At 43.0% G+C, this 23,970-nt stretch overlaps 1 protein-coding gene across 6 annotated transcripts in view; it reads left to right on the forward strand.

Moving 5' to 3' along the window:
* SHANK2 (SH3 and multiple ankyrin repeat domains 2) overlaps positions 1-23,970 on the forward strand; it is a 4,166,579-nt gene that overhangs the window by 1,464,025 nt on the left and 2,678,584 nt on the right. For all 6 annotated transcript variants that reach the window (XM_069623409.1, XM_069623408.1, XM_069623411.1 and 3 more), the window contains one exon: positions 16,314-16,481. In XM_069623409.1, coding sequence (XP_069479510.1) covers positions 16,314-16,481 — 168 coding nt within the window. The remainder of the gene's footprint in view (positions 1-16,313; positions 16,482-23,970) is intronic.

Below are 23,970 nucleotides of genomic sequence, written 5' to 3' on the forward strand. Positions count from 1 at the left end.
TTTTTTGCTTTGTCACACCGAGTGGGACGGGTATGCCCAGACGTGGGTCCTGTGCCTGCTGAGCCTAGAGACCCAAGCTACTCCTCACTGATGAGCCCCAACAAGGGCGAAACATGTTTGGGGATGCTTGTGGTCTTGTGCAGAAGGGATGTGACCTAGCAGTTCGGGCTGGACTGCCTCTTTTGGGCAGGCAAAGAACGGTGGTCTGGAGGGTTGCCCAGAGCAACGCCAGTGGTTAAGATTCATTCTAAACCTTCCAGCCATCACCTCTGTTTTTGCTATTCTTGATTAGTTGCAGGTGCGAAGGGAGGAAAGTGGAAGGTTGAGGAAGAGGCTATTGCAGTAGCGAAGCCTAGTGAGAACCAGGGATTAAGGATGAGAATCTAGCTCATCCTAAATCCCTGGCCATCAACATCCCTTTCATGGTCTCATACCACACCACATGTCTTCCCGTTAATGCTCAATCTTCACTCCTGCATTCTCCCACCACATTTCAATAAGCTTGACTGATGGAATATAGGAGCAGAAATCTCACATTCTGACTGCTATTGCACTGCCACTCCAATTACTTCAAAGTAGGGCACAATATTGTTCTAATTGGTAATAGAGACCTAACATGGGACAGAGAAAGTACATCAACTACATTATTTTAGCATATGCATTAAGCTATTCCAACCTCAAATGCATTGCCAGTTCATTTACAGGACATCTCAAGAACCTCAGAAATGGGTTATCCAGTGCTTTAAGTGGGGTAAGAAATTAAGGGGGGGGCCCTCGTTTGGGGGCGTGGCTTCCATTGTGGGCGTGGCCTTAAACGTGCACAAATCATTGTAAGGTGTGCCAACAAATATATAAATGTATGTGAGCATTTATATATTTGTATGCGTACTACTATGGTTTGTGTACCTTTCAAGCCTTATAAACATACCAATGTTACGTATTTCTATGTTTATAAAAAGGTGGCTTGAAAAGTGCACAAACCATAGTAATTTACGCACACTTGTGTGCTTACCTTACTATGGTTTGTGCACTTTTCAAGCCACCTTTTATAAGCATAGAGATTTATAACATATTTCTATGTTTATAAAAGACGGCTTGAAACGTAAACAATTCAAGGCATCTTTTATAAAGCGTTGAGGACGGACAAAACCCGAGGTGGCTTTGTCCATCGACAAAGCTTTATAAAAGATGCCTTGAATTGTGCACGTTTCAAGCGGTCTTTTATAAACATAGAAATATTTCTACGTTTATAAAAGATGGCTTGAAACGTACACAATTCAAGGCATCTTTTATAAAGCTTTGCCGATGGAGAAAGGCGCCTAGGGCTCTGTGATCTCTGCTCAGAGCAGATAGATCACTGAGCCCGAGGCGCCTTTCACCCTCTGCAAACCCGCGGGCTCCGTGATCTAATCTGCATATTAGATCATGGAGCCCACAGGTTCGCTGAGTGGCGAGGGCAAACAAAGGAACTGTAACTTCCCTGATGACCCCTCAGGTGAGGGGTCATCAGGGAAGTTACAGCGACTGACAGAAGTGCCAGCCAGCCTCAGCGACGCTGTGCCTGGCTGGCACTTCTGTCAGCTCTCCTGAAATTAAACTGGCGGGCGCATCTCCCGTCGCGGCTGCGGCGGGATAATGCATCCCGCCAATGTTGTGTGGGATGGGGGGCCCCGGCAGTGCCCCGGCTAAGTCCCACTTTTTGGAGACTGCCGGGGCCCGGCCCCGGCAGGCCCCGGCCCACTTTAAGCACTGGGATTATCTCATCTATAATGGTGATCTTTATCTTTCTTTTTGGCTCTTTGGGGATCTGGGAGACCTCGTTCGGGAAACTAACACCAAACTGAAGAGCATACAGTATTGGATGAATAGTAATTAAATCTGCAGAAGAGGAAATACGGAAGGAAACACTTTAAAAAGTACACTAAGCCCAACGTGAAATCAGAACAGTAGTTGTAGGACAACATATTAGGCAAATGCAGGGCAAAATACGGGTGAAATTAAAACGGTTGACACAATGGCAAGGGGTTGGCGCACCTCTATAGAGATTAGAAAATAGTGATGGGAAACAAATCTGAAGTCGATTGGGAATATGAATATGGGTGAAGGCCCCAGACACACTTTAGGCATCTGAACTTCTCTTATCATATTTTTAAAGCTAACCCCTTTTCATGACTGTGGGACCTAGTGTGATATTCTGAGACTTCACAAAGACAGTGGAGATAGTGGAGCATATGGAGATCATAGATTTCATAGACATAGTTTAACAGCTTTAATTAGTTGTGTGCGTGCAGTCTCTATTTTCTGGAGACATAGATGTGAATCTGACAGAGGTAAACAATCCAATCTCTTGGGACTGAAGATCTAACTCATGTTGGCAGGGGTCAAGTCCTAAAATAAAAAGTGGGGGTGGGGTACTCATTAACATATGAATGGAACGTGGCATCACCAGAAATTAACATATCATGGTGAAATTTAAATATGTCATTGAATTGGCTTTGCATAACCACACAAATGCACAGGACGAATGGCATTTGCCTATCATAAAATCAACACACACAAAAAAATCAAGGGAGGATATTTTCTTCTGATAGTGTTTTGAAAATGTTAAAAGGTGTGCATGTTTTAAACTCCAAGAACCAATACCAATGTTTACCCTGTAACATGGAGTCCCGAAATGTGACATTTCACCTTTCGTTGTGTGTGGTGTTTCATCAGGATCTTTGGTGCAGTGCTGAAGTGCCTGCCCTGCGAACCTCGCAACCGCAGTTCGAGTCCTGAGATAAGTGTAAAAAAGCCAGTCAATGTTTCACATTCTAAAATACTGGGGGAATGGCGTCTGCCCTCTGAGAAAAGTGGGGTGACTCCATCCATCCACGTATATCCTCAACTTGCGCCCTGCATGTTGGCATCTATTCTATTTACTTCTATTTAATTTTTGTAAAGAGCTAACTCGCCTGCAGGCCTCAGAGCCCTCACAGATGATACAAACAGATAAACAATTAGCAGGAGAGGGAGAAGTAGATTAAGATGCTGTCAGGTCCGTGATTTGCAAGGGGTAGGTCAGTGGAGTCAATCTAACTGCCACCTCCATCGAACAGGCGGGTTTTGACAGACCCTCTAAATTGAGAGTATGACAGCAGTTGCCTGATGGAGAAAGGAAGGTCATTAGAGGCCATTTCTTTTTGTTTGTTATTGTAGCACCAGCCAATAATCCGTTACAATAATCAAGCTTTGAATTAACGGTCGCTGTAGCTATTAGGGCTCCATTTGCCTCTGAGAGATATGGTATAACAAATGAATCGCGTAAGTACAGCTGGAGCTTATATCAGCAACCTGTTTATAGAAATGGAGGTTGCGGTAGAAGACCACTCCCAATGTCTTAACATGGCTAGAGACGTGGACAGTGGCCCCTCCAAATTGGAATGCTCCATATTGGGAGTACAAAGTCTTAGCCGCACTGCCTATGATCAGGATCTACGTCTTCTTGTCTTTAATGCCAGGAAGTTGTCTCTCATTTAGGTCTTAATGGCACCAAAGACTCTGGAGACCAAAAATGAATCAGCTCATAAGAATCTGTTAGGTCCAGGAAGATCTGGGTGTCGTCTGCATAATTTGCATAGTGTGACACCCATACCATCCAGAGGGTCAAAGCAGAGCTTAGAGTAGATGTTATAGAGTAATGGAGACACGCTGGAGCCATGGGGCACTCCACAGTCAAGGAGAGCTATGGGGCACTCCACAGTCCATGGGCACTCCACAGTGAAGGAGAGCCTCCTCTGACCTAAAGCCTCCTCTGACTCCACAGTCAGGGAGAGCTATGGGGCACTCCACAGTCCATGGGGCACTCCACAGTCAAGGAGAGCCTCCTCTGACCTAAAGTGGGCTACCCTAACTCTCCTGGGTCCCAAGAAAGATCATGCCCACCTCAATGAGCCTGTCTGCCAACCTATCATGATCAACAAGATAGAATGCGATGGACAGGTCAAACAACAGTAGCATAGCTACTCTGCCTTGATCTACAATTCCAGTTAACATAAATTTAACATCTATAAGCGCTGTCTCTGTACCATGGTTTTTCCGGAAACCAGATTGTCCATTGGATAAAATACCTTTCTCCTCGATGAAAGTGTAGAATTGTGTACAAGCAACTTTGTCCATAATCTTGAGTATAAAGGGAACATTAGTTATGGAGTGATAATTTAAGGGATCATGCGGATCTAACCCTTCCTTTTTCCAAAGGGGGGGGTGATCCGAGCTTCCTTGATACCATCAGGAACTGCCCCTTACTGAAAAGTGCAATTCATGAGAGATGTAACTGGAATAGCTACGCTAGAGAAATCTTTTTTTGACATAGATGCGGGGAATAAGTTACCCTTACAACAGTTGGGTTTAAGATTTTCAACAATTGACGGTATTTCCTCGACTGTGACCTTCCTAAAATGGAAGAAATCGTCCTTATTCATCTCATCACTGCTGGTGATCAAGGCTTCTGCACCAAATGATACGCAAATTGCATGGTGATCATAGGAATTTGGTGTTGTTATCGCTTCATGCTGTTTAACCTTAAGGGCCAAACTATTGTGTATTTTTTGACACCTTGCGTCATTCACGAGTGGCGGAGGCTCCTGGGTTTTCCACTTGAGCTCTCCTAGGATATTGAATAGCTCTCTGGTATAAGATCTAACTCCCAGGATGCGCTCCTCCAATTTAGCTTTTTTTGCTCCCGATATAACATCCTTGTAATGTTTGGCTGCCTCTTTATAGAGGGCCAGAGTATTTTTGTTGGGGAACTTCTGCAATCCTCTTTCAGCTGCTCGTTTGAGCTGTCGAGCTGCTAGGACATCGGGGGAGAACCACAGCAAACTTGAAGGCCGTAGAACTGCAATACTGATGGTATTTGTAGTTCTACCGGCTGCGTGCATGAAGAGCAACTAGACTCTGATTCAAATCGCATGAAATAACACAGTAAAGCACAGGAGATGTGTTAAAAGGGTTTATATTAAAAAGAAAGGCTAATACAATATAAAATGCACAACTAGCAAAAAGTTAAAGTAGTACAAGTAGCTAAAAGCAGAGTTCACGGTTAAAATACAAAGCAATATAAAAAACGACCCAGCAGCAAGATAAACAATCAATGAGGCCAAGTGAGAAGTGAGCACTTATATACCGGGACTATCAACTTGCCTTGTTCGCTCTGGTGCTTTCGCATCTGAGCTGCAAACTTGAAGGACTTAGAACTACAATACTAATTATATTTAGAGTTCTACCGGCTGCGTGCGTGCGTGCTGAGCAACTAGGCTCTGATTCAAATTGCACAAAAGAACACAATAAAGCACAGAAGATGTGTTAGATCTAGTGAGCTAGAAGGTGCAGTGGTCCAACAAAGGGAACCATTTGGGGTACTGCCATGCCACCTTGTGTGGCTGCTGTGTGTGAGGCCCCATGAACCAGGGAACATGTGGAGGTGCTTCTAGGCTTGCAGTATAGGAAAGTAACCAAGACTGAGGGCAGGCAGGGACCCATCATAATGGGCAACAGCTTGCTGCACGAGTCAGGTCCATGAAGGGATAAGGGTAACAGTGATGGTTAGTTATGGGTTGACAGCAGAGCCTGCAAATGCATATCCTCCAACACATGAAACAGGCATGGTCTGTCAATTCTAAAACATGCATGTCAGCTTCCAGTGACCAACCTTCTGCAGCACCCTCTAGGGGTTGGGGTGTCTGTATGGTCCACACGAGGGTGCACCTGCCTGTCACTGGTCCAGGGCACACCAGCAAAATACAGCCTCAGTCACCTCAAAGTCTCAGCCTTCCCATACAATCATATCCCATTGTTTTATCAACTTGAATTCTTCGAAGTAATTTACTTCAATGCAATTTCTTTGAAGAAACTCATTGAAACATATAGGAGCTTGGAGTAAGGGGTAAAAAGGGGGAGGGTTTTAGGGTGGGCGTACAAGTATAGGGATAGTGCGGTGTGGGGGATGCCTCCCAAATAAAAAGTAAACTACTAATTCCTGTCTGTAATACGACATAAAACCCAAACAACATAAATGGTACATTTGTACTGTTCGTTCTACCGAGAGGCATTGCTAGGGGGGGTGGGTGGGGGTTACTGAGGGTGCTATAGCCTCAGGACTTCTGGTTGTAGTCCCGGATAGAAGCTCAGGGGCTACAACCAAAAAGGCTAGCTAGCCCCGAGTCCTGGCGGTACCGACATAAGCGTAGCACCGGATCATTTAAAGACCTAGCAACACCCCTGGTTCTACCTTCCAGTTCCTTGGTTAATGCAATCTATAACTCCCCTCTCCCTTCTTTCTCTGAGTCTGCAGTCAAAGCCCCCTCATCATGCCTCTTACCCTCCGTTAGGTGTTCTGCACATGGTGACAATTAAATTGTTCATTTTTCCATAGAAACAGGGTGATATGTGTGTTGCAAACTCAGTTACAGACACTGAAGGCACTCTTGCCCACAATTAATTTTTAAACAATGTCTAGGCAAGCAACATGTTTTTTTCTAGCCCCAAAATATGGCACACTCAGTTGCAGGCACTAAATGTACTCTCTGCTCCCACATATTATACCCATTATTCTATTCAAGCAACCTGCATTTTCTCTGGCTTCAAAAAAAAGATGACACACTCAGTTGCTGACACTGATTACATTCTCCAACCCCCAAAGAAATGTACGTTGTTCTATGCAAGAAGTATGTTGGTAAGGCACAGAAAGATGACACACTCAGTTACAAACAATTAATAGTTTCTCATACCACCAATTGATTATTAGAAACTGAATGCGCTCTCCTTCCCACTTAGTATACTATGCCCTTTTCTTTGCAAGATATTAGGCGTTTATACAGTGACAACAAGATGACAGATCTCAGTCACAGCAAGTGAATGCCCTTATTTTCCACTAGTATGTATATGTCTTTTTCTTTGTAGACAATGAGTGATGTGTCTGAAATGACACACTCAGCTACATACATAGATTGCATTCTCCTACCCCTTAATGAGTTCTACAACTTTTTCTATGCATCCAACAACTGTTCTGTCAGGACAAAAACATGAAATACTCTGTTGCATACATTGTATGCACCATCCTAACTCTAAAGAATTATACAATGTCTTCTATGCAAGCAAAAAGTGTTTTGTCTAGCTGCAAAATATGGCATGCTCAGTTACAGACAAATGCACCCTCCTACTTCCAATAAACTATAAGACTTTTTCCATGCACGCAACAACTATTAGGTTTGGCTAAAAACATGAAATACTCAGTTACAGACATTGAATGCACTGTCCCAACGCCAAAGAATTATACATTTGCTATGCATGCAACAACTGTTTTGTCTGTGCACAATAATGATGACAAACTCAGTTACAGACATCAAATAAACATTCCTGACTCGAAATAATTACATGAATGTTTCTATGCATAAAACACATATTTTGACTGACCACAAAAATATGACAGACTCAGATATAGCCAGTGAATCCACTCTTCTCCAAGAATAATATGACATGTTCTATGTGCGCATCAAGTGTTTTGTCTGAGATAACACACTTAGTTACAAACATGGACTGCACACTCCTATTTCCATTGAATTATAGTACTTCTTTTATATAACCACAACTGTTCTGTCTCAACACCAAAACATGCTCAAAGCCATTGAATGCACTCTCCCAGCTCCAAAGAATTGTATGTCTTTTTCTACATAAGCAGCAAGTGTTTTGTCTATCCACATACAAATGGCATACTCAGTTACAGACACGGAATGCTCTCACCACTCTCCAAACAATGAAAATACTTTTTCTTGCAAGCAGTAGGTGTTTTCTGTCATCACAAAAGATGTCACACATACTTGCAGCCACTTCCAAACAATTCTGTAATGTTTCTTCCCCTCACTGACACGCAGTGCCACACACTGTTATGGCATGCAAGGTGGTGAGTGAGATTCTTCCCTCCCTGGTGCTACTAGCCACTGGTGGATGACCCATGTGTTGCGCACACATTTATGCTAAAGGTTGTCATCTCCTCCTACCTCTGAAGAATTCTAAGACATGTTCCTATGAAAGCAACAGATGATTTAACTTGCCAAAAAAGGATGGCTCCTTCATTAACAGTCATGCAAGCTCCAGCCTACATCCAAACATTTCTGGGGTGTGTCTATCCTCTATCCTCATTGAAAAGAAATGTCATGGATTGTAACGTCATGCAAGATGATGACTGTGATTCTCCAGTTACTTTATGAGTAGTGTCAGGTAAAGATTGCGTGGGATCCACAAAAGGCATGGACAACTCCTTCAGAGAGCTCTCCAACTCCTCTCCACTTCCTTCAAAAGCTCCCCCAAATCCACAAACTCCTTCTGTCCCTCTCACTCCTCATCCTTCCTCCTCGCCTACTCCCTGCTCCTCCCGTCTGCTCCTCCAGCCTCTGTGCCTTTTTCGTCATCCACTCACCAGCTCTTTACAAACAGCATCCAATAACACACACCGTGGGCTCTGAGATTTTTTGTTGTTTTTTTAGGGTCTATGCCTCTACTCTGGATTGGCTCTCAAACCATTGGCTTACACCTGGACATTAGGGGGACTCGTAATTGGCTATTTCTTAAAACCTCCCCATGGTGTCAGCCTTGCAAGGTAGAGGCTATACAAAGGGAGTGGGGAGGCTATTTCAAATTCCATTTGGTAAATCTGATCGGTCGTGCATGGCTGAATGCTGCAGTCTGTGGTGCTAACTAGAAGAGTTGTGTATGTCTCTGTAAATATCTCCCAGGGTCTCAGAGTTCTTCCTGGGGCTGACTTTTTCTGTTCTTTGGAATAGCGTTTCCTCTTACAATGGTCCACCAGCTTGGCATCAGGTGTGAGCAGATGGGCATGGTAGCAAGCCTGAAGTCACTCTGCAGCACAGTAAAGTCAGTGGGGGGCATCCAGATGTATTCTGCAGAGTGTTGGTGTCAGTTTGCATGCTATTTCCACCTAATCAGACCAGTGCAAATTCCCTGAGGGGCATGGATATATATCTACAGCCTATCCATAACCTTAAAAGGTTTTGGGTCCGCATTAGTCCAAGCTTGTATCCTATTGATCTGGCCCAGAGAACAGGGCATTGTGGGATTAATCATTTTCATGTGATTGCCCCCTGCTAAGCAAATGGGCGGAAGTGAACAGTATGATAGATCCCCCATATTCCTCCACCGGTTCACTGTCCTGGAGCATAAGGTATTCCTGGCCCCTAAGACTCAAACACATCCTGTACATATAGCCAAGAAGGGGCCTTGTCACAGAAGTCACTAGTTGACTGCACATGTGTTGCAGACCCCTTTACAGCCACTGAATGTAATCTCTTTCTACCTCTGGAGAGTACTAACACTATTTCTTTACAAGTCATTTCTTTACAATTAGCGCGTATTTTGTTTTACCACATAAAAGTGGTGCACTCAGTCATAAGCACTGAATGAACTCTCCTATCTACAAAGAGTTCTATGAATGTGCCTACGCATCTTATGAAAGCAATCATTATTTTCCCTTGCCACAAAAAGATAGTGCCCTAATTTTAGCCACTCAATGCAATATCCTCTTACTGTTTAAGAATTCTACACATTTTTCTATGCAAGCAACAAGTATATTCTTATGCCCAAAAAGTGACACACTGAGTTACAAACAATGAATGCATGCCCCTTCCTCCAAAGAATTATTGTAAGACTTTTCCCATGCAAGCAACACGAATTTTCCTTCACCACAAAACGGGGGTGCACTCCATTACCAAATTGTGGACGTTCTTGCCTAAAAAGAATTCAAAGATTTGCATTGTCCCCAACTTTGAAATCAAAAAGTAATGTTGGCTGATCAAAAAAAAGATGGCACTTCAGATAAAGCTACTGAATGTAATCCGCCTTTACATAAATATCTGTGAGACGTTTTCTCTAGTATTTTGTCTCACCACACACTTTGTTACACTGACTGAATGCAATGTACTTCCCCGAAAGAAGGTCTTAGTCTCTTTCTATGCAAGTAAGAGTTATCGAAGCTGACCATAAAAGGATGGCACACTTCTCCCAAAAAGTCAGGGATGCTCTTCTGCGCAATATGAATAACAACAGTCAAATGCATTTATGTGATTCAAGGTGGTCCCTGAAATGTGTAACAGCAGTAGTTACAAAAATCACTGACAATGTTTGGAACATAGCAATTTACCAAAAACACACAATATTTGGATGTTTAGCATTATCGTTGGATAAGTTTGCCCAGGCTTAATCATGAAGCAAGTAATGTGGTTAAATCCGTTCTTTCAAGCATGACATTGGAATGACAGCATTCTATCTGACTTACAAATAACCTTCGGTGTGAGTGTGCGTTCTTGTTTTGTTCCGGTTTCACGCATGCCAGTGGTCCTCTAGGGATTGTTTTCTCCTCACTTTTGTTCGGCTGCGACCCGCTTTTACTGGGTCACTTGCTGTGTGATCTTTACAGTAGTTTTACAGCTGTGGCCGGGGATCATTTCAGCCTTCATTGAGTTCATATTTGCTTCTTTCAATGCTCATGGTGAGGGCAGTAGAAACCTAAAATGGGTCAAGTGCTCCAAAGTAATTATGCGCTTCCACAAATCAAACATTCGCCCTCTCAAATGTTCTGTCGTTTTCTGCGCTGTTCCTCTTCATGACTGAATGAATGCCATGATTGTGTTTGAGTGTGCTTTAGTTTAAGTGTTTACAGAGGCAGCCCATGAAGCATAGGTTCTTAAGCTAATGCCTTTTTCCAGCGATCACTCATCTAATCACTGAAATATTATTGCATTTTTTTCCACTTTTTTACTTTCTGATTTAGTCTAATCCTCGTCTGAGTATGAATGGTTTATGTGAAGTGCTTAAAGAAGTGGCACATAGAAACACGCCTTGAGTCCTCAGAGGTCTATTTTGTCTGCCCGTCTCAATGATCGCTTCGTGCGTTACAGCCTACTCGGTCTCCAGCTTAGCCATATTTTTTATGTTGTCTCTCTAGAAAATCAGTTTCATGACACCACTACATATATCCATACACCTTATATTATTCATGGACTTTCTCTTACATGCTTGTGGTTTTGACCCCATGTCTTATATTTGCTTTGGATTTGAAGAATACTTGTATTGTGTTTGACTTCTTGAGGAATGTCCTTGTTCTCATCAAATCGCCCTCTTCCTCTTTCCTGACGTAGACATATACTTGAATTCTTGGATCTCTTCATGCAGCCCTTGTGTATTTTACACTATGCCGCTGGCTTATTTCTAAGATGTCTCCAATCTGTGTTTACTCTTCTGGAGATGCAGTCTACATAACTGGGCACAGTCATTTATGAGACCACATCACTGCTGTGTACAGTGGTAAAACAGCCTCAAATATTGCTCTTTAGCAACTTTGACGCTGATCAATATTTTAGCACCTTAGAACCATTCCTTCAAAATCCAATACCCCATTTCACTCTTTGTTCCCCATAGAATAAGTGTCTACAATTCACGCATATGCTTGGATAAGACGTTTCTACATTGTGTGCATTTTAAATGGTTCCTTTTTTCTCCCTTTTTTCTCCCTTATTTGCAGAGATATCTAAATATGCATAGTGTTCACTCCTGTCACAGTTAAGTATCTCTAAAGATCACCGGCTTTGCCAAAATGGCACATGGCGTAACTAATTCACAATCATTTGGATGGTGTCACCCGCCTGGGACAAAGGTTCATCCTCCCAACAAGCCCCTTGGTCTTCCATAGACTTCAATTGCATCATGTGCCCAGCAAAGCCCATATCTCTAATTAAAAAAAAGTATTGACTAGGTGGAATCTGCCTCTGGGGGTGGGAGGGAGGGAGGGTAGGGATGTTGGGGGGAATGAGTTTATATGTTGTAAAACCAATAAAGAGATTCTTTAAAAAAAAAAAAGTATTTGTTCATTGATTTTGTCTTTCAAAAATAGCGTGCATAGGTAGATAGACAAGATACAGTTTTCTAGGTAAAATGTCTGCTGTTGGTTGTCCTTGCTCCTTTCTTTCCCCGGAACAAGGTACAGCAGAGAAGTGACCAGTGTTGGTGAAACAGTAATGGCGAAGGGGAGACACACTTTAAATGTATCCTCCCCGCAGAAGAATTATTAAGAAATGGGGGTATGTCTCATGGGCATTGAGGCTGAAGAAGGTGAGGAATATTGAAGGGTATGGTAACTGGAAACTGAAAGCTATTTTTGAAGTATTGCATTGTTTCCCAACAAGCTTATTTTGGCATAAATGTTTGAAATGAAATTGAAATGGAAGCATAATCTATGTTATGTTCATTCTTGGGAGGCGAGTGGTCAAGAAGAGGTGCTCTTAAAAAAACAATGTGAGTTTTAAAAGTGAAAACATATCTGAAAATGTACTTCTTAATGGATTACTGAGCACCATAGCTAGGCTTAAATTTCACAGGAACAACTCCTTATTTATTTACGCAAGATCACGTTGCCTAGGACGATTGGCACCTGGCTGTCAGGCAGTTTAGAACTTACAACGCCGGAATTTCACGACATGGTGGCCCTGTGCTGCAAGCACACAGCACAGGAGTCCCCATAAAGTAAAGAAGACATTATCTCATTTAAATATTTATTTTTTGCACGATCCAATGACCAGGCCGAATATTGAGCTTTTATTGCTTATATTCGTTGAATTGTAAATAACCATTATTAGTGTTACCCAGGTAATGGTTCTCATGATCTATAAACTTTTTAAGGATGAAAAGCAGAAACAAACCTGCCACAATGTTAACATGCAGGCAGGTTCAACAAAGATCTCTGGATATCTGCATACTCGTGAACCTAGTCCATTGGGATGAAACGTCTTAACTGGCTTCCGGCTCACTGGGCTCTCCCCAGCCTTATCTCTTTGTATTCTCTTGTGGTTGTTGTCCATTGCTTGGTAGATAGGTCTGCGCTTTATAAATCCAATACATACATGCAGACATACACACATGAACGACGCGTTGTTTCCTGCCATGCACCGGCCAGTGATCTGTGTGCAAAGTAACTGGTGATTGAGACAATGTTAAAGCTCGTAATGAAGACAAATGGCTGCCCAGCTATTTAGTTCAAAGTGTTTTTCATGAAAATATGCAAAGCCAGAGCTCTCAAATCCTACAAGTCATGTCCTTGTTATTACATACCATTTTGCGTTTCTGTACAGTTTTATAAATGCAGGACTATAAATACCAGAAGGCAATAGTATGTGATGCAAAAAGCCCAGGGTGGTTAATCATTTCACACATGACGTGGAACCGCTTGAGATCCTGCATGAGTTGCACTACTTGTAAGCTTTGCACAGACACCCAAGAAGAGTTTGTGTGATGAAGCCACAGTCATTTGTCACACAGGCAAGCAGCTTGTTATAACGATTTTTGTGCATCAAATATGCAAATAAGATGCCTCATCCCATGTTAGGAACTGCTCTGATCAGAGCCGAGTTGTGACCAAAACAGCAGTTTGACCTTGGGGCAATGAAAGGGGGAAGGCCTTTGCCCCTTATGATGCACCCTATCTATGCCACTGAACATACAGCATATGCCCCCATTCCAAAACTATCCAATCAGCTGCCCTGAGAATAGGAAAGGTTCTAGGTTGTCTGATGACCCCAATGTAGAGATGGATACAGCACACCAACCATTAACACAGCCGGACAATCATATACCAAATTAGAGAGAAAGCTTAGAAATGCATCATTAAATAGATATCAAAATAGATACACCATTTATTTACCCCCATCAGAATTCTGGACAGTCATCCAAGCTATGGTAATATTCAGCCAAATTAGCCGCATTGCTCTTCTCACTTGACTTAGTGGGTTTTCAATACTGATGTCCTTTCCTATCCCCCTCTGAAGCGCATTTGATTTTTTGATTAAAGATATGTAAGGTGCGCTGTCTGGTCTGCCATGTGCTTGTCCTGGGTCAACTGGGTTACAGGGCAGTCAGGTTAGTGTTCTCAGAAGGGTCCAAGATCACCAAAAGTAAGGAAATGGTGACCTGCTACTGCTGAGGTTTAGGCGAGTGGCCATCTCTAATCAGGTTGTCACTGCAGCAGTGCATCCACTTTGAATCTTTTTCCTCCTTATGGCCTTCTTCTACCCAAATCATGTTCCTGTAAACAGCTTGCTTTCATGTTGCATTTGGTAATTGACTGATTTATTTATCTCTGCTATTTTACTTTTCTTAATATCATTTCTATTTATATATTCTATTTTCTCTGGTTTGTATTTCATCCCATATTTAGACAATAGTTTGATATTGCTTCATATTCCTGTACATGCATTTGTTTGCACAGCCCCCACCAAAATTTGGAGGGAGTCTTGGACTTTACAAATATATATATATATATTGTTTTGCTTCTATCTTGTTCAAACTTTCAATTTTAATGTGTACATACATTTCAGTATTTACAATATTTGCTTTGGATATATTTTTAGAAATGAAAAAATAAAACAAAATACTTGCATTCAACATATTTATTTTACATTGATTATCATACACAGTACAGATTAAATCATTTACATGCAGAATCATATATTAAAAAAGAATTTAAAATCACATAAAATACTAAAGCGAAATTAAAAAAAGAAAATCTTAAATTTCATATAATTCATCTCCAACTTCATTTAACTCACCCACAGGTGCAGCCAATCTCCTGTGAGCTCAGTGTCAAAAATGGTGAGATCCTTTGTTCGTCTTTCCAAGCTCCGTGTCACTTTTACAGACCCGTGTTTAGGAATGTAAGACCCAGCATCACCACATACATGTTATATAGAACGCATATGATGGTTTCATCAAAGAGGTGCTCTGAACCAAAGAAACACAATGGGTTAATAAACTGGAGAAATAAAATAAGGCCGGCTTGTGAGCAAATAAAAACAATGTTAAGAAGATGAAAGGAGTTGGGTGTTATAGTGGTAGTTGGGTGTAACCGTTAAAGAGAGGGGCAGAACTTAAGGAGAATGACCATTCCAGAATTTGCATTCCAGAATTTGCATGCGAGAAGCAATAATGATTGAAGTCTGGAATGAGCGCAGGGAGGACAGGGAACAAAGTGAATTGGGAAGACGAGCGAAGGCTGCCAGTGGAGAACAGAGATGATACACAAGATCATGAATACCTGTTCATGGCAAAATGGAAGTATGATGAAGAAAAAGAGCCAATGAAGAGAGGCAAGTGAAGGTGAGATCTGAGAGCGTGGAGGACTTTAGAAAATAAGGCAAATGGCAGAGTTGCAAATTAATTTGGATGAGGGGAAGAATATACAAAGGGAGACCAAGAAGCAGAGATGAGCACCACAGATACAGAGAGCACCACATTGTAAATACATATATTATTGTCATGGCAGTGAAAACAAAGAGCGTAGTTTGTGGATAGTGCAGAGTTGGAAATGGCAAGTGTGGGTAACAGAGGAAATATGTTAAGAAAAAGTGAGAGAAGGAGCTAATATTTTACTGATTGTGTGCTGAAAGATGGAGAGATAAAGAGTGAGAGAAGGGGATAAAATTAGACGGTGGTCGCCGGTGTATAACATAGGAAATCGAAAAAATGAATTGCTACTAACCTTTGACTAATGCAACGGATTCAGTTGAAATTTTGCAAAGCAAACATTTGACAGGCACCCCTAACCGCCCCCACTCCCACGCCTCACCACCCAGACTGGAAAGTTGTGGAAAGATTCTTTGAAAAATAAAATGTTATGAACAGAAAAAAAACATTATCGGCCTAGACCCCATTCATTTCCCATAGCCTCCTAGTGCTTGACATGTTGGACTTTGAGCCTCATTTGCTCAAAATTTTACATAGGAACTTTCTTTAAAAATGTTTTTTATATAAATATTTAGTATTTATAAATGCTCTGCCTTTCATTTTACGTTTTCTGTGCTTCCCTGGGTTTGAGGAGCACAGAAAACTTAAAATGAAAGTGAAAGCATTTACTGAGGCAGCCTCCTCTCTTGTGTTAAGCCCTTCTCTCTGGCAGCAGTAAGCAAAAGCTCCCAGTAAGGGGATTTTGATTGATTATTGCCACCACAGCAGAGCTTAACATGAACAGAGGAGGATGTTTCATATCACAAAATGGAGGCCCCCATGTCAAAACTTTGAGCCTCATTTGCTCAAAATTTTACATAGGAACTTTCTTTAAAAATATGTTTTATATATATTTTTGATTATGGCCCATCTTTTGGGACAATAATACTTTTGAGTGATCTTTCTGTTTAATGACGATTGCATAACGAAATGACCGCTCGCATGTAAAATGGCCGCCATGACCATGTGTGGCTTTATTTTCCCCCTAGACACTCTTGGAGCTTGGTGCGTCGCCGGACTATAAAGACAGCAGGGGACTGACCCCACTCTATCACACGGCAATGGTTGGAGGGGACCCATACTGTTGCGAGCTGCTGCTGTACGAACACGCAACACTAGGATGCAAAGACGAAAATGGATGGCATGAAATTCACCAGGTTAGATCCCACCTTTATAGATTGATGCAATTGAGGCTGACAGAAGCCGATACTGCAAAGTTCTTTGTTTCTGTGATTGTTTTTAAAAAAAATGTTTTTATGTACCTAGAAAGACATTCAGCTCCGTGCACCTCAGCGTTTTGTCTGTAATTAAGTGCACTGATCCTACATTTTAGTTGCAATGCACTTTTACTAAAGGCCTTTTAAAAATAACCTTCCTTTTCAGAATAATGTGTGTTGATATCCCCGCGTCATACTCTGTTGAATGCTGGAGCCTGTGTGCTCGCCTCCTCTTTAACCCGCACAGAGAAATCCACTCCAATTATAACCGTAGACGCGCGTTCGCGGGTCGTGTACTGTCAGAAGTGGCAGCTGAGTGGAGGAGTTGAATCGCCGTGGAAGGTTAGATTAGGCCCCTGTGGAATGTACACACACACACACAGTGACTCGCACCCATTACAAGGCATTGCTTTGTGCGGGCACGCAGTTTTGCGCACTCTTGAGGGAGAAGCATGTTTAACCTTTGTGGGATACCAGGCGTCAGTACCTCATCACATAAACTGGCAGCGAGAGAGCGGGTTAAGGAGTCTGTGCACGTGAACAAGCGTTCTGGGATAACTGAAAGCGACCAGGGAGCAATACATGAAGAAGATGGAATATTGCAAAACACCATTGGAAATCGCTCCGTGAATAAGGGCCTGTGTGTGCTTTGCTTAAGATCATGTGAAGTTTACCTTTGCCACCTAAATATTGATTTGAGATTTTCTTAAACCCATCGTTGCTGAAAGCTTAGGCTTTGCTTAAGAGAACTCCTTTGGACGCACATGCTGACTCTTGTGTGCCAGGCACAGGAACCAGGAAGTTGGCATTAATGGCCGAAGGAAGAACCCCATGGGTTAAAAGTGTGGCATCTCTGCACTGACCCGACCCCAGCGGCTTCACTTTGTGATTTTCACTGTGCGCTCTATGCTGCACGCCACATCCCATATTGCTTTAAACAAGATTTTGGGCCTCATCACGAGTTTGGCAGTAACCCTTAAATCCGGCAGTCGCGCTATTGCCGCCGGATTTAAGGGTCCGCCAAATCAGGGCTTCGGCGGATTTCTCCCAAGCTCTGAGCTGGGGGGAAATCCACCGAAAATGTGCGCTATTACCGCCGACGGGAAATCCGCCGGTGGTAAGAGTGTGAAAATTCCCCATTGAGCCCAATGGGGAATGGGGCATTCCCGAATGGGCTCAGTCGGGAAAGGGGAATTCCATTACTGCCAAACCCGTGATCCGGCGCTAATACCGCCAGAGGGGTTTGGTGGTAGGGTTAATACCGCCGGCGTTACCGTCCAACTCGTGATAAGGCCCTTTGTGTACCCTGTGGTGTTAAAGCACCACCAAGCAGATGAAGCAAATAGTGCTAAGATATCTGCTATGTGCCAAAGCTTTGTAGCCAGAATAAGAGGCGCTAAAGCATCTCTGAGCTAAATCCATATACCTCACCTGGTAGCAATGAACCACCATTTATGAGACTAAATTAATTGGTTTGCTAAGCATCACCTATGTGATAAAAAAACAACTGTGGTATTCAAATATTAAAGCATCACCTGGGAGAGAAAACAATGTAATCGTACAATGAGCTAAATCTTATTGGCCCTCATTAGGACCTTGGCGGAGAACCATGGTGCAATTTGCACCATGGTCCATGGCGCTAAGCTGCCAATTCCGCCATGGTGGTTGGCGGACTTACCGCCCCATCCCGACCTTGGCGGGGCGGTAAGTCCCCAATCCCCATTTTGCCCTTCCCCATTCCCATTCTTGCCCCATAGGGCATAATGGGAGTAGGGAAGGCGTTAATTACGCCACCGTAAATTACGGTGGCGTAATTAACAACAAGTCCCGTAGCGCCATGGATTTTTCCGCCTGCAAAAAGCAGGCGTAAAAATCACCATGGCGCTACGGGAACTCGTAGACAGGCGGAAAGGTACGCCATGCTCTACGCCGGCGTAAAGCCCTTTCCGCCAGGGTCCTAATGAGGCCCATTGTGTTGCTTACATGTCACCTATGAGCCAAAGTGGATTGTGATGCTAAAATGCAATCTGCAAGTCAAAAGGAATGTTTGTGCTATAGTGTCATCTTTTAGGCCAACTAATTGTGGTCCCAAGTGCCGCCGAGGCTCGGACTGGCCTATAGGGCAATAGGCCCATGGCCAAACCAAAAACGCCAAACGCTGCTATGGGCTTATTTTGTGGGGTCAAAATGTCCTGGTTTTTGGCCCATGTGGGCCAGTTTGATGAGTCACTTCTTCATGCGGCTGGCAGTTTTGTCCAGTGTTGCTGAATAAATATTCTTTAAAATGCACAATTTGCATCACATTTTATCCAACAAAAAAAAAACTTGGGTACTGTTCAAACAGTGTTGTAAAGTGAATTAATTACCATTTGCAACTGTGGGCCACGAGCCAATTTTATGGCCCAGTCCGTCTCTGATGCCACCCATCATCAAAACTATATTTCTGGCACTACTGCAGCATCTATGAACAGCCGCCTATGAGCCGTAACTAATTGTGGAAACCAAAGTACAGCATCTTTGAGCCACAAGTCATTGTGACTTTTAAGCACCATCTCAGAGCCAAGACTACTTTTGGCACTAAAGTGCCATCTGTGAGTTAAGAAAATACTATGAAATGTCAAAAAGGAGACATCTGAAAGAGTGAAGAGGTGCAGCCTCATCGTGTACAACCTACAGGTAGCAGTACACTTCAGCTCCTCTGAAATGACCCTTCTGTCAGAAAGTATTCTATGTGATATTGAAAATATACTCTTTATTTTTTTTTTATTAAGTGATTTTGGCTTGTCAAGCAAATCGTACACCAGAATTACAACATGAATAAAACAAACAAAACAATTACATGCATATCAAGGACAATACTAATATCTAACAACTTACACAAATCATATTTTTGAAAACGTCATGAAACAAGATGTTAGTAATATGAGACGCATTAGGAAAAATATACATTAGGTATATAATAATAGCTAACATCACTGAGGTATGTTTTCCTGCTAGTATCCTGTTCCAAAAATCAGATGGAGAAGCAAACTGTACTTTGTGAAAAAATACATACAAAAATAACCATCTAATTTGGGCAACCTTCCCGCATTGAACAACAAGATGTTTTAATGTCTCAGCAGTCTTTGGGTTCTCACAAAATCTACAGCACCTCAGACTCCAGTATTATTTTTGGCTTGCTCCCAGCATTTCTTTCGTGGGTAACAAGTGAAACCTCAAACCTAAGTACCATGTTATCCATTTTGCATTGGGGAATCGATTACAACAGATGGTACTATGTTTAAGGCTTTCTCCTTATCAGCAGTATAAGAAAATAACTTGTACTTTTTTGTACTTTCCCCAGTATCAAGCCAGTCTGCGATCCATCATTATTCTTTAAAAGGTTAATCAAATCATCAACAGTGATATTTATGGAGTTCAACAAAGAATCACCATTGGCCGCACGCACAGGTAGTTAGTTCTCTATTCATTAAATTGTTCAATGCTAAGTTCAAGATCAGAGCAATGAAGCCTCCCGTAGATCAAGGCTCTTGCAATAAAATGAGGGGCATCTCCATGTTATCATTGCTGAAATTGATAATAGGCCCAATTCATAGCATATTATTACGGCTTGAACACTATTCTGAGGATTAAGCACACACCTCCAGAATAATCCCTCAATTTTAGACAAGTAATTGTCTGATGGTCTACCAACAATCTCATGCCCGTGAGTTAAGGTTAGGATCCCCTTGGCTTTACAAAATGCAATAGTCTGTTGAAGGTGAAAGTGAGGGGCTCCCACACTCCTTTTCAATTTTGTAAATGTAGGGTTTCACCCTAAGCAGCCAAGGGTAACCCAGATGTGGACCCCTTGTTCACTGTGACTTACAGAGGCTCAGCTTCAACTCACTGAGGAGGCCCAACAAGGATGAAACACATGTCTGGGGTTGTGATGGTACTCTTGTTCAGAGGAGAATTGCCTAGCATTTCGGTGCTTAACTGCTCTTGTGGGAGGGATAAAGACTAATATGTAAATGGATATTTATCCTCTGTGAAGGGTGCAGTGAGCTAAAACGTGGTTGTAGACCCTCCTGATTGGAGTAAATTCCATCAAACAGGGTATTTGTCCCAAGTTCGTTCTCAGTAGAAGGGCTTGCACACTCCTTTTCAATTTTGTAAAACTTGGGGTTTCACCCTAAGTAACCAAGGGTAACCTAGACGTGGACCCCTTGCTCACTGTGCCTTAGAGAGGCCCAGCTTCACCTGACTGAGGAGGCCCAACAAGGCCGAAACACATGTCTGGAGTTGCTGATGGTAGTCTTGTTCAGAGGAGAATTGCCTAGCATTTTGGTGCCGGACTGCCCTTTTGGGTGGGACACAGACTGATATGCAAATGTATATTTCGAATGGATTGTGATTTTGAATGGATTGTGTCCTCCCACGTATTCCTTATCTTTGATAAATCCACTTCCAGCTTGCTGGCCTCAGAAAAAATGTTCACAGTAGAGGGCTCTGTGCGTCGATGTCCCTCGAGTCGGTGTCCCTCGAAGGCCTCCGTATCGGTGCCGATGTCACCATAGGTATAAATAGAGCATCCGTTGCTCAGTTCAGTTTTTCTGCGCTTCTTAAGCCTTGGAGACGCAACGCTCGGTTCTTCTACTCTTCAAAAATCTTTGAAATCTTCGAAAATCTCAATGGATACGATGGCATCTTCGTCTGAAGCTCAACCCCACGATCTGGCTTAAAAAAATGTCAAGATTGTGGTAAAAAGATGTCACTAATGGATCCTCACAGGATCTATTTGTGGTGCATGGGATCAGAGCTCCAGTGTTCGGAATGTGAGAACTGCATGTCTATGACGGCGAAAGCCTTGAAGGAGCGTAAGTGGAAGTTAGATAGAGGTAAGGCAGTTAAATCTTCTACCCCTTCAAAATTGTCCACGGCTGAGTCGAGACATTTGTCTCCTCACCATCAAAAGAAACATTCCCGATCGAGATCTTGAAGCGGTTCCCATCACTCTTCGAGATCGAGACACTCTAAGAAGAGGCATCAAAGATCTCCCCCTTCGTCATCCTCAAATTCCCCAGAAAGGGTCACTTGCCCCACTAAACACAGCTCTTTAGCTAAGTAGAAGGATTCTTGACCCCCTCGGAGATGCCTAGAGGTGATACCCCAGGTGAAAGACCCAAAAAACAAAAACACTGTGAGTCATCGTACCCGGTGAGCAAAAACCCTTGAGAGCGTCATGAACCCTTGAGTAAAGACAAAAAATCATTGAGTAAAGCTGCGTCATCGACACCATCGTCGAAGGTACCTTTGACACACAAATCTGTGTCATTGACACCGTCATCGATGCCGTTGTCGACCCCGATGAAGGATATGTCCTTGAGGCCTCAAACCTCAACTGAGCCACCGGCACCACAGGTGTCAAAGGTCCCGCCCAAGGCGTTGAGAGTGGTGTCAACAATATCGACGACACTGAGTAGGATTCCGGTCCTCTCAAGTACATCAAGGCCCTTTTCGAGTTTTTCAACGCCATTTGCGGGTTTGTCGAGACCTGTAATGTCTACATCGACAACCACAACCTTTTCTCAAGCAGTAGCCACTAATTTGGCTCCTTCTTCTCTGGAAATGGGTTTTACCCCTTATCCAAGATCTGATTATTTCAGAGCTTTATCCTCTATATATGAGGAAGGGGAGGACTCTGACAATGAGAGAACTTTTGGGTTACAAAGAACAACAGTACCCATTCCAGAGGAACTAATTTCTGAGGAGAATATATTGAAAGATCTACAAGAATCTTCACAAGATGCCATTGGCATTGATACCTCTCCAGAGGCAGAATTTGCTAGACCAGAACCTGGAGAACATGCAGAAATGCCTTACAGGCCCTTATGGCTAGAATTATGCAATTTATGGGGTGGACAACACCTGCACCCTCTTTCCAGCAAGACGATCTTACTGACATCTTAGATGAAGGGCCTCAAGAAGACCCTATAGTCCCTTTTCATGCTGCATTGCAGAGAAAAATAGCTGCAAATTGGGAGACACCTGAAGTTATCCCTGCAGTAAATAAAAAGCTCTCTGCGAAGTACAGAGTAACCGCCTCAGACCCTGAATATTTAGGTAAGCACCCAACTACATAGAGTTTAGTAGTGCAGGCAGCGACGTCGTCAAATAGTAACTCAGTATACCCCACTATAACACAAGGCAGAGACGACAAAAGATTTGATGCCATGTCTAAAAAAGTATTTTCAGCATGCAGTATGGCACTTAAGACTATTAACGCCACTTGCACGCTAGCTGGATTCAGCCACACAAGGGTTGGTATTCCCCTTATTTTCTAATACTGAAGAAGGACGGAGGATTGAGACCCATCTTGGACTAGCGAGAATTAAACAAATTCCTCAGGAAAAACAAGTTCAAGATGGTAACCCTTTCTCAGATCCTTCAGGCCCTCCAGCTTCAGGCTCTAGACCTTCAGGATGCTTACTTTCATGTGCCAATCCATCACAAGCACAGGAAGTACCTGAGGTTTGCCATTGGCAACTCTCATTATCAATTTTGAGTTCTGCCATTTGGGCTGACCTCCGCCCGAGGGTCTTTACCAAGCTAATGGTAGTTGTGGCTGCAAGTCAAAGTAGGGAAGGGATTCATGTCTACCCCTACCTGGACGACTGGTTGTTCAGAGCAGCATCCCGGAACAAGCTCAGATCCATCTATATTATGTTTGCCACTTCCTCCACAAGCTGGGCTTCTCCCTCAACTTAAATAAGTCACAGATGTTACCATCACAGAGACTCCAGTTCATTGGAGCAGTCCTGTACACATTCCTGGGAAAAGCCTTCCCATCAGAGGTGAGGGCTCAAGATATTCGACAGATGGTCATCAAGTTTTAAAATGCCCAGCGTCTACCAGCCTTCGACTTTTTGAGGCTGCTCGGCCTCATGGCATCCAGCATTTTTCTAGTGCCAGAGGCTCACATGAGAATGAGATCTCTCTATTGGGCACTAAGGACTCAGTGGTCACAATACTCAGGAAAGATGTCAGATCTCCTATTAATCCCGGACAGAGTGGCTCGAGACCTTCAGTGGTGGGCCTGCTAGGAGAACATCTTGAACAGAGAGCAGTTTTGGCAACCCTGGCCAGAGATAACAGTAGTCACGGACGCTTCACTCCCGGGGTGGGGAGCCCATGCCAACCACTTGACCATCAGCGGTCATTGGTCTCCAAAGGAGTCCAGACTCCAAATCAAACTACTAGAGCTGAGAGCGATCAGACTAGCGCTGAAAGCTTTCCTGCCATCAGTACAGCGAAAGAATGTCCTGATAATTATGGACAACACAGTGGCCATGCATTACCTCAACAAAAGAGGAGGCGTAGGGTCACTGCCACTGTGCAGAGAGATGATGCAGCTCTGGTTCTGGACAAATCAAGAAGTAATCTCTCT

Source organism: Ambystoma mexicanum, chromosome 11 (genome assembly GCF_040938575.1).
Source record: "Ambystoma mexicanum isolate Mex_15411 chromosome 11, UKY_AmexF1_1, whole genome shotgun sequence".
NCBI classification, from domain to species: Eukaryota; Metazoa; Chordata; class Amphibia; order Caudata; family Ambystomatidae; genus Ambystoma; species Ambystoma mexicanum.